Source organism: Chelonia mydas, chromosome 2 (assembly GCF_015237465.2).
Source record: "Chelonia mydas isolate rCheMyd1 chromosome 2, rCheMyd1.pri.v2, whole genome shotgun sequence".
NCBI lineage: Eukaryota > Metazoa > Chordata > Testudines > Cheloniidae > Chelonia > Chelonia mydas.
The window spans coordinates 59,360,275-59,377,814 of record NC_057850.1 but is presented as its reverse complement, the minus strand read 5'-3'; the positions used below and the strand labels follow the sequence as shown (position 1 = coordinate 59,377,814).

The window sequence follows — 17,540 nt, the reverse complement described above, 5'->3', positions numbered from 1 at the left end:
CCATTACCCCTAAGATCCTCTTTAAGCCTTATTAAAGACTGAGGCAAAGTATTTGTTTAGATATTGGGCCACGCCTAGATTATCCTTGACCTCCACTCCATCCTCAGTGTTTAGCAGTCCCACTTCTTCTTTCTTTGTTTTCTTCTTATTTATATGGCTATAGAACCTTTTACTATTGGTTTTAATTCCCTTTGCAAGGTCCAACTCTACTTGACTTTTAGCCTGTCTCACTTTATCTCTACATGTTCTGACCTCAATAAGGTAGCTTTCCTTGCTGATCCCTCCCATCTTCCACTCCCTGTGTGCTTTCTGCTTTTTCTTAATCACTTCTCTGAGATGCTTGCTCATCCAGCTTGGTCTACAACTCCTGCCTATGAATTTTTTCCCCTTTCTTGGGATGCAGGCTTCCGATAGCTTCTGCAGCTTTGATTTAAAGTAATCCTAGGCCTCCTCTGCTTTAGATCCATAAGTTCTTCAGTCCAATCCACTTCCCTAACTAATTTCCTTAATTTTTGAAAGTCAGCCCTTTTGAAATCAAAAACCCTAGTTGCAGATTTATTTTTGTTAATCCTTCCATTCAGTTTGAACTGAATTAGCTCATGATCACTTGAACCAAGATTATCCCTTACAACCATTTCTTCTATGGAGGTCCTCACTACTCACCAAAACCAAATCTAATATGGCATCCCCTCTAGTCGGTTCAGCAACTACTTGCTGAAGGAATCCATCAGCTATCGCATCTAGGAAAATCTGAGCCCTATTATTATTACTAGCACTCGTCCTCCAGTCTATATCTGGGAAGTTAAAGTTTCCCATGATCAAGCTGTTTCCATTAGTATTTACTTTATTAAAAACATTAAAAAGGGCTCTATCCATATCCAAATTAGATCCCGGCTGTCTGTAGCACCCCCCAAGCACTATCCCGGGGAGGCTCTAATAGTTTTCTTCCCCAATGTAATTTTTGCCCAGACGGACTCTGTCTTATCCATTCCATCGCTTCTTATTTCTTTACATTCTACCTCATCATTGATATACAATGCTACTCCACCACCTTTACCTTTATTTCGGTCTTTCCTAAACAGCACATACCCTTCAATACCTGTACTCCAGTCATGACTACTATTCCACCATGTTTCTGTTATCCCTGTAATATCTCGTTTCACTTCCTGCACCAGTAGCTCTAGTTCCTCCATTTTATTACCTAGGCTTCTTGCATTGGTGTACAAACATCTTAATTTTTGCTGTTTGGCCTCGCTCACATTCTGTAACCTATTAGGCACGATCATTCTACAGCCTGTATAACCTATTAGACTGGTATCCACACTGCCCTTCCTCCTTATATTCTCCTACCCACGGCTGTATCCTTTCTTACTTCGTTTTCTTTCCTCTCAATGCTAAAATCCGGCGTGGAGATTACCTGGACATCTCCCAACCATCTCCCCCAAATTCCTAGTTTAAAGCTCTCTTAATCAGTTGTGCCAGCCTCCATCCTAGAACTGTATTTCCCTCCCTACTCAGATGAAGTCCATCCCGAGAGAACTGTCCTCTGTCCATGAATGCCTCCCAGTGGTCATACATCCCAAAGCCCTCCTTATAGCACCACTGCCTAAGCCATCTGTTGATAGTCATAATCTTGTCACACCTTTGTTGCCCTTCTCTAGGAACAGGCAGAATCCCACTAAAGATTACCTGAGCCTCGATTTCCTTAAGCGTCTTCCCCAGCCTAGCATAGTCTCCCTTAATACTTTCCAGCGAGAATCTAGCCGTATCATTTGTTCCCACATGAAGGATAATTAGGGGATTCTTTCCTGCTCCCTTTAGGATCCTTTTCAACCTCTGGTCTACGTCATGTATCTTAGCACCCAGCAGACAGCACACCCTTCTATTCTCTGGATCAGCTCTGGTTAGAGGCCTGTCTATTCTTCCAGTAAAGAGTCCCCGATCACCTAGACCTGCCTTTTCCTGGTGACGATGCTATTCTCCAGTCTATCCCCTGTTCCCTCTGGCTGCAAGTTCTTTCCATTCCTGTTCTCCCTTGTAATCCTCTTCAACCCATCCTGTATCCTCCTGGGGCTCATATTTGGTGTAGTCTCCATTGACTCTTCCCCTTTTCCTGTAGGACTAGCTTGCCCTTGGGTACGGAGGAATCATTGCTTTGTCTGGTGTGAACAATGCTGCCTCTGTTAAGTGTTGCATTTTGCCTTTCCAGATGCAACCTTGAGATCTCAGCCGTCTGTGTTACCAACGGCCGAGAGGCTGCAAAGAATCAGGTAGAGGCCACATAGAAGCAAAGAGGACATACTGCATGAAGTCATGCAGCATTCAACTAATGAAAATAAAAAAGTGCAGGAGTAGCGGGAGAGTGAAAGGAGGGTCTGCCGCTCAATGAGGATTGCTGGCACCAAAGCACAGAGTGGCTGATAAGCACCATGGAGCGCCAAGTGGACTTGATCCAGACACTCATAGTTATGCAGGTGGAGCACTACCGTACCTGCCCCCCCACCCTGCAGCCCTTGTCCCAAAACTCTTTCCCTTATGCCACCATGTCACCTCCAACCCCCAACATCTGGGTTCTTACTGCCATCAGCTGCCTCCAACACCTGTAGCTTCACCACCCAGCCCTGAAAACTACTACCCTTACCCACTGCACTCAACCCTCATCACCATGCAGTATAGCCATCCTGAAGTGCAGCACGCATTGCACAGTACTCCGGACAGGGCATACGCAAATCTGTGATTGTGCCGTTCCCCATCCCACCCCACCCCCTTGCCCTTTGTGTTTCCCAAGCAGTTGTGTTGTGTTTCTTTTCAATAAATTGATTTTTTTGGCTTTGAGAACATTCTTTATTATTGCATAACGTAAAGAAACCTTAGCCCAGGAAAGCAACAGGCACTGTCAGTATATCATACATAGCAAACACAGATTCCTACCACACTTCACTCCCGTGCAGGGAACCACACCAGACATTACTGTTGGCTTTCAGCCTCAAATTGCTCTCTCAAGGCATCCCTAATCCTTGCAGCCCTGCACTGGGTCCCTCTAATAGCCCTGCTCTCTGGCTGTTCAAATTCAGCCTCCAAGTTCCATGCCTGAGTGAATCTTTCAACCTTCCCTTCACAAATGTTAGGAGGGTATAGCACGCAGATATAACCGCAGGGATGCTGTTATCGACCAGGTCCAGCTTCCCATACAGAGAGTTCCAGCGACCCTTTAAATGGCCAAAAGCACACTCCACAGTCATTCTGCACTGGCTCAGCCTGTTGTTGAACTGCTCCTTGCTGCTGTCAAGGCTCCCTGTGTAGGGTTTCATGAGACACGGCATCAAAGGGTAAGCGGGGTCTCCCAGGATCACAATTGGCATTTTGACTTCCCCTATGGTGATCTTCTGGTCTGGGAAAAAAGTCCCGGCTTGCAGCTTCCTGAACAGGCCAGTGTTATGAAAGATGCGTGCGTCATGCACCTTTCCGAGGCAGCCTGCATTAATGTCAACAAAACGCCTACGGTGATCCACAAGCGCCTTGAGAACCATAGAGAAATAGCCCTTCCGATTAACGTACTTGGAGGCTAGGTGGGCTGGTGCCAGAATTGGAATATGCGTCCCATCTATCGCCCTTCCGCAGTTAGGGAAACCCATTTGTCCAAAGCCAGCCACAATGTCATGCACGTTACCCGGAGTCACAGTTCTTCTGAGCAGGATGTGATTAATGGTCCTGCAAACTTGCATCAACACGATGCCAATGGTTGACCTCCCCACTCCAAACTGGTTAGCGTCCGATCGGTAGCTGTCTGGAGTTGTCAGGTTCCAGATTGCAATAGCCACCCGCTTCTCCACCGTCAGGGCAGCTCTCAATCTCGTGTCCTTGTGCCGCAGGGTGGGGGCGAGCTCCTCACACAGTCCCATGAAAATGGCTTTTCTCATCCGAAAGTTCTGCAGCCACTGCTCGTCATCCCAGACTTGCATGACGATGTGATCCCACCACTCAGTGCTTGTTTCCCGAGCCCCAAAGCAGCGTTCCACAGTGGTGAGCATGTCCGTGAATGCCACAAGCAAACGCGTGTCATTTGCGTTACTCGAGTCAATATCATCGTTGGAGTCCTCACTGTCACTTTGAATCTTAAGGAATAACTCAACTGCCAAACGTCAGCATATTCCTCAGCAGTTCCCGCAGACCGAAAGGGAAGACAGAGCGCGCAGTACAAAAACCGTTGAAAGATGGCGCCAAATGTGGACGGAAGCAAAGGGAACGCTGGGATGCAAACCGACTCATCATGGGGCATTGGAACAGGACCCAGAATGCCCCACACTCCCAGGCCCCTTCCCACAAGCCACATCGCCAGAATGGGAAGAGGTGCTCTGTGGGATAGCTGCCCACAGTGCACCGCTCCCAATGCTTCTGCAAGTTCTGCAAATGTGGCCACGCCAGTGCGCTTGCAGCTGTCAGTATGGACAAACTGCTGCGCTTTCCCTACTGCGCTGTATGAAGGTGGGTTTAACTCACAGCGCTCTACATCTGCAAATGTAGCCATGCACTAAGTTACCAAGCGATCGTGCTGTATCAGTGAGTGTCCTCTTCATTATTTACCCCTCCCCCAATCTGTGTGCAGGGCCAGAAACCTGGGAAGTCACCCTGGGTATCAACTTTCAGGGGAAGGAATGGGCAGGCATTTGGCTGTTTTTTGGCTGTTGCCCTCAGCATCAACATCTGGAGTGGGCAGGCAGGTGCTTGGCTTCTCTTCCCCTTCTCACCCTTGGCACCCCAAAGCCGCTATGCTTGGCCTTTTTTCTTCTTTTTTTGTGCTCAGCTGATTGGGGAGTGCCAAAAATATTTTCAGCCATAGGCAACAAAACACATCAGCTCTGTTTGCATGTCATCTACTAAATTTATCAGTAATTATTTTTGTTTTCTTCCACATCACTTATATATACATTAAATAGTGCAGAGCCAACACTGATGCCTGAAGGATCCCACTAGAAACACACCCACTTGATGATTTCCCATTAACTACATTTTGAGATCAGTTAGCCAGTTTTTCATCCACCTAATAAGTGGCATGTTGATTTTGTATCGCTCTAGTTTCTTAATTAAAATGTCTTGTGGTACTGAGTCAAATACCTTCCAGAAGTCTATCACATCACCACTTATTTTTATCAACCAAATTTATAATCTTAAAAAAAAATCAAGTTAGTTTGACAAAATTTATTTTTCATAACCCATGCTGACTGGCATCAATTATATTACTTTCCTTTAGTGAGTTCCATTCCAGCTATTCCATTATTTTGCTCAGGAATGAGTGAGGCTGACAGGCCTATAATGACACAGTTACTCTTTTTAAATGCTGGTAAAACATTAGCTTTCTTCCAGTCCTCTGGAACTTCCCCAGTGTTACAAGAGTTATTTTAAAAAAAACAAACCCCAACATTAATAGTGCAGGGCACTCCTTGGCCAGCACTTTTAAAAATTACTGGATACAAGCCACCTGGACCCACTGATTTTAAAATGTCTAGCTTTAGTAGCTGCAGTGTAACATCCTCCTTAGTTACTGTTGGAACGGAAAGTATTCCATCACCACATGCTATGACTACATCGTCTGGCTTTGTCCCAAATACAGAACACTTATTGAGCACTTTGTCTCTTCTGCATTATTACTGATAGCTACCATTTCCCTCTAGTAATGGGCCAATACCAGTTAGGTTTCCTTCTGTTCCTAATATAATTTAAAAACTCTTTATTGTTCTTATCTCTGCTATCCATAGATTTCTCCTTATGTCCTTTTGCTTCCCTCATCAATTTTCTATAATTCCTAGCTTCCGATTTATATTCATTACTATGAACTTCCCCCTTCTATTTGTTAAGTATGTTTTTTTGTTTTATAATCTAATAAAATGCTCTTAAACAATTATTCCCAGTTATTCACATTTTTCTGTTTAATTCTCTCTCACAACTGATTTGGCTCATAATTGTTTTCAGCATTGTAAAACTGGACCCTTTCAAGCAGATGGATAAAAATCAGTTTTGAACTTTATCAAAATTTATTATGTGCAAAAAGAACCACGTCATGATCACTTGTATCTAAGCTATCACTATTTTTTAGTATGTGATCAACTCCTCATCATACATCTAGATGATTTCTAATATAGAATTACCCCATATTGGATGCAACACTTTTTGAGTTAGGAAATCATCTTCTATAATTTTTAGAAATTGCAATGACATTTTAGTACTGACAGCATGATACTTACAGTACACATCACTCAGACTGAAGTCCCCATGGTAACACAGCTTTGTTCCCTTACACATTGTAGCTAGGTGCTTAAGGAGATGGTCATCCTGTTCTCTAATGCAATTTGGTGTCTAGCAGACACCACCTTGTACACAACCTTGTGCTTTATCTGTTGGAAGCAAATCATCTTAAATGCTTGTGGATTGATGTTCTAAGCGGTCAGTGACTAAAACTGGTGATGCCATTTTTGACAGAGGGCTTCCATTCCCATTCTATATTGGTTCTTATACCATTCTGTTCACTATAGTATGTAAGCATCTACCCCTTCCCTTTTGCCCACTTGATCCTTCCTAAAAATCAATGCTTATAACCTATTTAACATTTCAGTCATGTGAATCTTTCCCCCAGCAACAAGCTCAACTTTAATTGGCTCATTTATGAGCCTAATCTTTATTACTCAGGCTCCTGGCATTGGTGTATAGACAATTAAAGAATTTATTTTCTTTGTGTCCTTTGGTGTCTTGATTAACTTTTTTCTCAACATCTTAGATGGGCTAAACGAGTGCTCACTTGTTTCCTCTTTTCACCCTCTCCTTTTCTTATTAGTTGAAGTCCAGCCAGCCCCCTAGGGGATCCATTCTTCTTCTACCAAGATGGAGGCCATCTACTTCCCCATAGAAGGTGGAGCAACATTTCACAAAACCCACTACATTATACCACTTGCCTAGCCAGCAGTTCACTTCTAGAATCGTCTGCCTTCTTCACTCACAGGACAGGACAGGATTTCAGAGAAGAATATCCACCTTATTTTCTACTACAGAACCCTTTTGAGTTCTCTGAAGTCACAGAATCATAGGACTGGAAGGGACTTTGAGAGGTCTTCTAGTTCAGCCCCATGCACTCAAGATAGGACTAAATATTATCTTGAATGTACCTGACAGGTGTTTATCTAACCTGCTCTTAAAAATCTCCAATGACGGAGATTCCACAACCTATCTATAATCTGCAAGACATCCCATGAAGCAGCATTATTACCACTGACATGCATCATCACCAGTGGCTCCTTGCCTACTGATTTAAGAAGCCATCCAATCTTAGCCCTAGCCTACACTGGGGGTGGAGGGAGGAAAAAAATCGATCTAAGTTACGCAACTTCAGCTACATGAATAACGTAGCTGAAGTCAACCTACTTAGATCAACTTACCATGGGGTCTCCACCACAGTGAGTCGACTGCTGCCGTTCCCCCGTCAACTCCGCTTGTGCCTCTCGTGGCACTGGAGTACAGGAGTCAATGGGAGAGCACTCGGGGATTGATCTACCGCGTCTACACTAGACGCAATAAATCGATCCTCGCTGGATCGATCGCTGCCTGCCGATCCGGCAGGTGAAGACATATGTGAAGACATATCCTTTAGAGTATCAAGTATCACGGCTTGGCCCAAGGAAGAAATTCTGTTGTCCACCTGTCCTTTGCAGAATATTATTTCCATTATGAGTATAAAATTCTCCAACAAGAACCATATGTCTTACTCAGAGGGCTGGATCTTTTTGTGGGCATGCTTGATTTTCTTATGGTTTGGGCTGAGCAGCCTTCCACAAGTGTGTCCTATATACCTTTCTGTTGCATTCGAGCAGTTAGATATTCAGAGATATATTCCGTAATTTGCATGTTGAAGACATGGTAACAAAAGGAAAATTTTAGCCATGTATAATTCCTCCTGGTTCTCTCCTCTTGGGTAGTCAGAGGCTGCCAACTCTCATCTGCCTTCAACAGTGTTGGATGCCACCTCATCCTCTTGCCTCTGGTGGGTACAAACTGTCAAGGTTCCTCTCCAAATGCCTCTTTTCCGGTTTCTTGGTGGCCAGTTACTTTTGTCCTTGAATCTCGGATAATGATGTTTCCTGAATCTGGCTGTCCAAGAACTCCTCAGCCTCCCTGAGATTCCATAGTATCTGTACTTATCCTTCCAATCTAAGAATCTTTTCTTCCAGGTCACCAACTTTCACTTCATATACTGAAAGTCCATTCTGCCTTCAGGCAGGAAAGTAAACATGGAACATCCATTACAGACCTCAGATTCCAATTCACAGCTAGCCACTACGGTATCAAACATAGAACACCACTTAGAAAAAGAGCCTCTCACATGCCCTCTTGTAAACTCCTTCTGAAATTCCCCATTTGCCTCTTCAGGATTTTGCCTGGCAACTGGTATATACTGAACCTTGCTGCTCATCTCCACACTCCCATTAACAAGGAGCGATTAACTATTCAAAGACTTCAAACACTGAAGCTGATCAAAGACCAAAGGGTCCCAGCCAAATGGCCCAAACTGATGCACAAATAAACAGACCAGTCTCTCCCTGACCTGTTCAAGGTCCTACAGCCAACCTATACAGCCCTCATGAACAACACAAAAAAGACATAACAACAAGAACCTTCTACCTCCAAACACAAATACCGCAGCTATGCTATCTGAAACTACAATTTACCACTTCTATTTGTCAATTTTCAATGGCCACAGAGCCGTAAGCCAGCCATTTTTAAAATCAAGTGCTGTCACAGTATTACCTCCAGTGCCATTTTTTTCTGAAGGACCCCAGGAAAACCCGACTCATCATACATCTGATTTCACCAGTCATTACAGACAGCAGAGTTCTTAAAATATTCCAAATTGGAATACCCCCATACAACAACATACCCAGAATCAGTGCCACTATAATTCTAAAAAATGAAAAAGCAGAGTAGGTAGAAGAAGTAGATAGTGAGAGTGAAGAACAAAAGGAGGAAAGATTGGAGCAAAAAGGGGGACAAAGACAGAAGAGAACGGAATGAGGTAGTAAGATGAGGAAAAATGTGCTGGTAGGGAACACAGAAAAGAAAGATTTCACATTTTCGTTTTCCTGGTCAAAGATGATTCACTGTTAGAAACAGATGCAGTGTGGTCACAAGACAACTTTATCATTTAAGTTTAAACATTCCAATTAGCCCTACTGCAGTTTATTATACAGCACTAGCTTCAAAAGCTGAACTTTCTGTGTTACAAAGATGTTTTAAGACAAAAATTTAAAATTAGATTCAGAATGTATTGAAAGTCAAGATAAAGAAAGCTTAGAGATATTTTTATATCTTAAATTGAGGATATATTTTACTATATGCAGTGTGTTATAGCCATGTCAGTCACAGGATATTAAACAAGGTGGGTGGGGCAATATCTTTTATTGTACCAACTTGTGTTGGTGACAGAGACAGTAACTATGATGTATTTTATTGTAAATACAGAGTTCCAGTTGAGAAACAAGTAGGGTGAAAGTTTCCATTGGCTTTTCATTTTACCAGGACAGCAAAAGAATTGGCAGGTCTTATCCATTAAATTCTTCCCTACCCATATTTGATCCACAATAACTTATTATAAAAAATAAATCTAATACAAGACACTGGCTTATCAGAGATTCACAGCCCTTATTTAAAAAACAGACTCCAACAAGAAACAGCAGAACTGGAATTAATTTGCAAACTGGACATCATTAAATTAGGCTTGGGAGTGGATGAGTCATTACACTAACTAAAAACTACTTCCCCATGCTAATTTTCCCCCTACTATTACTCACACCTTTTTGTCAACTGTTTGAAATGGGCCATCCTGATTATCACTACAAAAGTTTTTTTTCCTCCTGCTGATAATAGCCCACCTTAATCGATTAGTCTCGTTAAGAGTTGGTATGGCAACCCCCATTTTTTCCATGTTCTCTGTATATATATATTATATATAAAATCTTCCTACTGTATTTTCCACTGCATGCATCTGATGAAGTGGGCTTTAGCCCATGAAAGCTTATGCTGAAATAAATTGGTTAGTCTCTAAGGTGTCACAAGTATTCCTTGTTCTTTCAGTCCTTATTAAGTAACTCTAGAGCAAAAGGAATTAGTATCTCTTTTTCCCTTCCAAGGATTAGCATTGGTCAGTGTTATCATTTCAAACAGTCAAGAAATTACTGTATAAGGCGTTCAAGATATGGAGCCTCGTTTTCTAACTACACGTGTTTTCCTCAGTCCTGTAAATCTGGCTAACTGGTAACACTACATCAAGCCTCAGATGTGCTAACAAACCTGGAAGATAGTGTTACTGATAAGAGAGTCTTCGGTCTTAGCAAAAGGGGAAGAGAAGTCTTAATTACACAGTGCCCCTGCTATCAACAGCATGAATACAGTAAGCTCCTTACCTGACATCTCAACTGGAAGAATATAACAATAAGTGTTGAGGGGGAAGACAGTGACAATATTAACCAATGAGATTTTGTTGCTTCAAGCTATCTGAAACATAAGAAACAATATAAAAAACAGAAGAGTCTAACCCATTTTAATAATCTAACATTAATAGATTTTTAAAAGAACTCTGTTTGAATCAGAAGAAGCTATTGGGACAATGTAACTGCAAGGTTTATTATTCTTTTCATAGCAACCCAAGAGTACAAGAGAAAAGATAGCAATTCTTCTAAGTATTGTATCTTTCCAATCAAGCATATAGGCGCTCTAAAAACTTGGCCTCAGTATCTAAAAATTAACCACTAAGTTTAGTAACAAGGTACAAGGTGTCATTTAAGATAAGAAGCCTGCAAGCGTACACAAGAAAAATAACTAACAACTTTGCAAGAGAATTTATTCCAGAAAAGGCCAATGATAAATTAAATCACTAAATTTTTTATAACTATACTAACTTTTAAGGGGACTTATTAAATGCTCTACATATTCATGACATGGCCTTTGGTTTTTTTGACCATTATACCTATTACTACACATCTATCCAACACTCCCTCCCACTCTAGAAGGTGACCATGTGAAAGAGTTCTACAGTGAAGAGTAGAGAAAGCAGACCAGAGGAGACCCACCCAGCTCATCTCTACTTTCACAGATTGAGGGGAAGGTGAGTCAAGTCTACTGAGAGGTAGGTTTAGTCTAGCTTTTTGTCATTTTCAGAGAATGACACTCAAATTGTAATTCTATGCTGATATTTATCACTGCAACAATTGCATGACATGGTATCTATACTAAATGGTCACACAGAGCGTGCATGTGACACGGTACAAAGGTTGAACAGACCTCCCTGCAGGAGGTTCCACAGCCATGTCACACGTACCCAGTGGGGTCATAAATGTAGGCCTTGCCAACCCAGACAACAGCATGGATTTTTGTGGATTAAATTCCAGGCAGGGTTTTCAGTGTCATCAGTTCAGCAGAGCATGGATCTTCAAGCAGATGAGTAGTTCCATTATTCTTGTTTTGTTTACAATTCTATGTTGTTTGTTTGGAGTTTACAGATTTAAGATGGTTGACGGGAATATGGCCAGAGATCATTCTAACTTGTGGTTAGACAAGTACTGTGTATATAAACCACAAATTCCAGAAGTGAATCTTATTTTCTGTGAATTCTCTCTCCAGCCATTCAGGTTCACACACCAACTGACACAAAAATGTTTAATACTAAACATTTTATTTCAATTAATAAATTAAAATCCTGTTACCATCCAAACTGAAAAATAATTTAAGGATACGTAAATAGATTAGGCACACATTTCAATTTACCTTGACAATGTAATAATCTGGCAATATGGTTGAAAAACTTAAAATTACAACCACAAAACGGTAGCAATTATTTGCCTGCGCCCCACTAAGAATAATGGGAGATCTAATTCTATTGTCTGCATTAGGCAATAAATTAACAAACAATTCAAAAGATGAACGCATTCCTGATAACATTTTAAAAGATATTGGTGCACAAATAACTAAACAATGTACAGTTCTTTTGTCACCTGTGTTCCATGATAAACAGTAAAGGAGTGGAAAAGAATATATGAAATGTTCAGGCTTCTCAGAAGTATTACAAACAATGGAACGTAAAAAAAGTGAAAATTTCAAGACTTAACTGACAGTGTTCTGTATGAAACCCTACACAACTTGGCAGACGAGACCAGAATCCAGGTAAAAAGGCTTTTAATGGGGTGGGGGTGGGGTGGGGAGTAAAATGGAATGTAAATACCAGACTTTTAATTCTGATGGATTAAAAAAACCTGAAGAAAACATAGCTATAATTCAAATTATTTTGTGTGCACAAAAAAAAGAAGGTTAAATTTACATTTTAATAACCGGTAAATGAAGATGTTTACATTAAAAGAACCTCATCTTCACTCCTGGTTGGAAGAAAGAATCATAGTCAATCATAGTTAATACTCAAGAAAAAAAGTTTCCTTCATTCACGCTTCAAAAGGGAAACACACTACAGAGTAAGATTCTAAGAAAAATGTAATAGTAAAGAATGCCAAGCAATATGTAAGGATTAAAAGTAAGGAGTGAAAATATTCCTATTTTAAAGGTTTTTAACTCCCTGTTGTTCACAATAACCCCTTGAAATCTCAAAATAATGTTTCCTTACTAATTTCCTTGCTTAGTACATGAGTACGCTAGAAGTTTTTTGTTTTTTACTTGTTATTTATATATGCTGGGCTCCTGACATTGACCACATGATTTTAAAAGAACAGAACAAAAGGAATGCCAAAAAATTGCTTTTAGAAACAAAGATGTAAAATTTACAGCCAGATATAATATAAGGAACATTAAGTAGACCAAATATTGGACCCCACCAACCTGACAATTTGAACAATACAAAAAAAAATTATTGAAAAAAAAGCAAAAGAGTACTTGTGGCACCTTAGAGACTAACAAATATATTAGAGCATAAGCTTTCGTGGCTTATGCTCTAATACAGTTGTTAGTCTCTAAGGTGCCACAAGTACTCCTTTGCTTTTTACGGATACAGACTAACACGGCTGCTACTCTGAAAAAAAGCAGAGAGGCTTGTCTAATGATGGCCACATATACCTGTATGAAGAAAACAGTGTAAGCAGCAGCTGGCTATTTTGTGCATTTCAAATTCTTTACAGATAGAGTCCATTATAACTTTACTGTTAAGATTCAGGATCGCTCCCCTCCCCCCCATGCCTTTAGTTGTTCACTATGATTGAGCAGTAAATATAAACAGTTGAGTAGGGACCTTCATATTATATCAGTATTGTATATCTTACATATTTCTAAGGCATCTAAGCATTTGAGATTTTTAGCAATGAACACAATTAAATAGAAAGCATAAAGAGACCAAAACGTATTCTCTGTCCACCTTCCTTTGGTTCCATGGCACACATGTATTTGTTGTTGTTGTTGTTATTAAAGGTTCTCTCCAAAAGGTGGGTCCAAAAACTCCTTGGCTAAAATATTTTTTAGCTTCTGTTTAATATGCAGATCTGTATTAACTAAAACATATCCTGCAAAACAAGGACCCAGGCAGAACTAATATTTGGATCAGAGTCATAACTGATTTTAATTACAGTATTCTTCTAATCTACTGTCAGTAGGTAATATCCTATTATTATATCATTGGCACTGCTATGCTTGGGAAGATCCCAAAATAGTAATGAAAAAGCTTTTTAAAAAAATTCATGAAATAATTTAACCAGAACTTTGTGGATTAACTATTCAGACTGACAACAATATTTTAGCTGATTTAAATATATACAATGCATTTTAGTAACAGTAGGTAAAAGCTAAATCCCATTTAACCAAGAAAAACAAAATCAACTCCTCAGCAGATCACCTGCAGTAGCTTTAAATCATTATGTAAGGCCTCACTAAAGTTTCATTAACAATTGGTTTTAGCACTTAACATCCAAAAATGCAAGATGGTAATGTTTTTGGTTTTATAAGCAAGACGTGAAAACCGAGATTTACATAATTACAATTAAAAGACTTCTATAATAATGTGGAGAGGCAGTCCGAGCTGATAGGGGAATAGATTAGGAATCAGAACATTTCTAGGGATCAGCCACATTCCTATCTCTGCCACAGTGTGGTGTGGGTGAAACATCTCACTCCATGCCTCAGTTTCCCCATATGTGAAATGGGGAAAATGATATTTCCCTTCCTTTGTAAAGCATTTAGATATCTATGGATGGAAACTGCTATTCAAGAGCTAAATATCACTGTTCTACGTAGAAGATGGGGCTATAAAAATGATGAGTCCCCAAACAATCACCCATTAAGGTTTTTATTTTATCTAAATATTTTTTACAATAAAAACACTATAATTTGTTCAATTATCCTATTCAAAAGACCCATGAAGTCTTCATGTTTTATATTAGCTAATATATACAATCTTGTATTGCCCTTATCTATCTCACTCTCCTGTCCTCTGCCATCTTCACACCCATGTGTCATGTCTTGTCCCTATTTAGATGCCAATCTTGGAATTAGAACCACAGTTGAAGATTTCAGTAAAACTCAACACTGACACAATAATCAGTGGGGCTCATTGTGAGTATGGGTCTGCCAGCAAAGATCAGTTTGCATGATCAGGATATTAAACTGCAAGATCTTTAGGGCAAGAGCTGTTTATATTTTTATAGCACCTAACACAATGGGACCAACATCCTAATAGCAGAATCTGGATGCTCCAGGGATACAAATAAATAATTGAATTTCTGAAATAAAGTATAATCACATGAGGTTTCCTACTGTCTAATTAAGTCCACATAAAATGATCTGGATATAAACTCAGTTTTTAAAATTGCATGTTTTATATTTAGTTAATTGAATCTATTTAAGTTGTAAATAAAGGGTAAGTGCGTAATCTATGTTGTAAGTCAAATGGACATTATCCCACTTCTGTCTTTTTAAAAAAAAAAACTATAACAAAGATTAGAGATGAAATACTTTCTTCAATTTGTTTACTTTGGGTGTTTGACAGCACTTTGTGAATAGTCTCAGTTTCATTATATCCAATTTCCTCTGTTGGTCAGGGTATATCACAAACAAAGGAGACAACTATTTTATTTTTAAAAAGGAAAATATGATTTTAAAGCGACAAAAGTAGCAGAAAGACTCATGAGCTGGTATAGTACATGAAACTACTTATAATTGATTTTTTAAAGTAAATTTCAGGTTAATTATGTCCTTTTAAATAAATCACTTAAAATGAACATATTACCAAAAATTCATAAGATAAAATCACTTCAACAACACTGACAGCGTTGACAATTTAAGGATAAAAAGAATACATCCAAACAAATCAAAGGTAGATTTTCTTCCAATTAAAAGATACAATCATCTTGATGAATGTGCGGTCATTTCTCAGTCCAGAGATCAGTGCCTTGGCCTGTGCTCATTACACCATGATGTTTAAGCCAAAATGCATGTTTCATACAGCCAACCCTTTTTTCTTCTCAGTATCTCCTCACCTAAACCTTATACAGTCAGCTATGTCACAACCTTAATTCTTCGTTCATCTAGAGAAACATGAACGTACCCACAATGTTTATCTCCCTTCACTGTGGTTACATTAACTCTGCAATACATGAAAGAAACCCCCTTTCCCAGCAGCTATTTTTCTCTCCATACACAAACACTACGGAGGTTCCTTTCAGACAGCTATGGACTGAATCTCCTCCACCCTCATTCTTCCTCCCTATAGAATAGCTTCCTAATTCAGAGAACAGACATCAATTTTAGACGTGGTCTGAGAGTCATTGTCTCTTGTTTTCCATCATCCCCCTTTCTTTCTCTTCCCTCCCCCTTTATCGCTGCCTGTCACCTGCTCCCTCCCCGGCGGCCTTGTTCTTCCAGGTCAGCTCAGCACACACACACACACCACACACACACCTTCTCTGCCTATTCATCCTGGGCGTGTGGGGCAGTGAAACCCCGCCAGGCAACTGACCGCATCCCTTCCCCTCGCTGTCAACAAGGGGCAACTCGGCAACCTCTCTCTCTCTCCGGGATCCAAACACACCAGTAGTTGCTTGCAGTGTAATAACCAAAAGACTTTGGTCCCCCCGGTCTCTTCTTCCCATCCCCAGTTACACAAACACCAGGACGGCCACATCTTCGGCTTGATCACAAAGGCCTGTCTGATGCCGCCTTTCGATCACCAGCCCCTAGCTAACCCTCCTTCTCCCCCTCCAATCCCTCCATCAGCCCTCCTCCGCTCCCCAACGCCTGTGCACCCCCCAGATCACGCCCCCCTTCCCCAGATCAGCCAACGGGCCCCACCGCCGCCTTGTCTCCCCCCTCACCCGGCTGGCTGCGGGAGAGCGGGACCTGAGAGGAAGGGGGTCAGCCCAGGGGCACCGCCTGCCCCAGCCCCCGCTCCCTCCCCGGCTCTCACCTAGGGCCACCTCACAGGCTTTGCGCAGCTGGGAGTGATGCGCCTTCTTCACCTCCTTGTCGGCCAGGATCTTCTCCAGGGCCCGGGTCAGGAACATGTTCTTCGTCTTCTTGCCTTCATACATGGGCGCGATCGGGGGGACCGGCCGCTCCCGCCGGGGGAAGGCAGCGGGGACCGGGCAAGCGGGGGGCACTCGGGCGGCTGCAGGTCCGGAACTGTGGCCGCCCGGCCGCGGGGGGGGTAGGGAGGGGGAGCGGAGCAGGTCACCGCGCCGTGAGCGAGGCCCCCGGGGACGGGCCCGGCCTGGGCGCTGCAGCCCTGCTCGGCAGGTAGCTCCGACCGTGGCGCTCTCAGCCCCGGAGTCGCCCGCCCGCACCAGCCTCCATTAGCGGCGGCAACAACCTGCGCTCGCCATGTTGGAAGGAAACGACGTCAGGGCCGCGGCCGAAGGGCTGCAGAGGAGGAAGCGGCGGCGCGATACCCCAACCCGGCAGAAAGGCGGAGGGAGGGAGCGGGCAGGCAGAGCCGCGGCACTACGGAGGCTCGGCAGGGACTTGCCTGCGGCGCGCTACAGGTGCGGAGAGAGGGGAAAGGGCTGAGGAGAGCGGGGCGCTGCCACCTGGGAGCTACTTCAGCACAGGGAGCGGCAGCACCGCCCCCCTCCGGGCGGCCAGCGAGGGAGCCAGCCTGCCTGAGGCAGCGCTGCCCGTCGCTGGGGGAGAGACTCCCTCAGGCTCCTCTGCCCCGGAGCCACAACCCTCCCTCAGGCAGAGCTGCTCGCCGCAAAGTTTCACCCTGGCTGCCGCAAGAGATCCCTTCAGGGAGACTGCCCCGGGTCTCGCGCTGCTTAGGGGGTAAGACTCTTTTGGGCAGACCTGCTTGCCCTGCTCTGCCCAGCAGGAGGAAGTTGGGACTCTCTCGGGCAGGCCCTCTAACGATAGAGGGATTTATGTCAATGAGATAGTCTAATCTTCTGCTTCATGCTGTCCCAGCCTCTCAGCCCTTCACTTTGGTCTGAGGTGTAACTCACAAGAGCAGGGGTAGGAACCGTGTTTGTATATTTGCAAATTGTTCATGATACTGAGGAGGACCACCAGGAGTTTTTCTT

At 42.4% G+C, this 17,540-nt stretch overlaps 1 protein-coding gene across 1 annotated transcript in view; it reads right to left on the bottom strand.

Moving 5' to 3' along the window:
* The window catches only part of ARFGEF1 (ADP ribosylation factor guanine nucleotide exchange factor 1), a 184,009-nt gene extending 166,742 nt beyond the window's left edge, over positions 1–17,267 (bottom strand). Inside the window, exon 1 of the mRNA XM_037892470.2 lies at positions 16,433–17,267. Coding sequence (XP_037748398.1) covers positions 16,433–16,556 — 124 coding nt within the window. The 5' untranslated portion in view covers positions 16,557–17,267. The remainder of the gene's footprint in view (positions 1–16,432) is intronic.
* Positions 17,268–17,540: the final 273 nt, after the last annotated feature.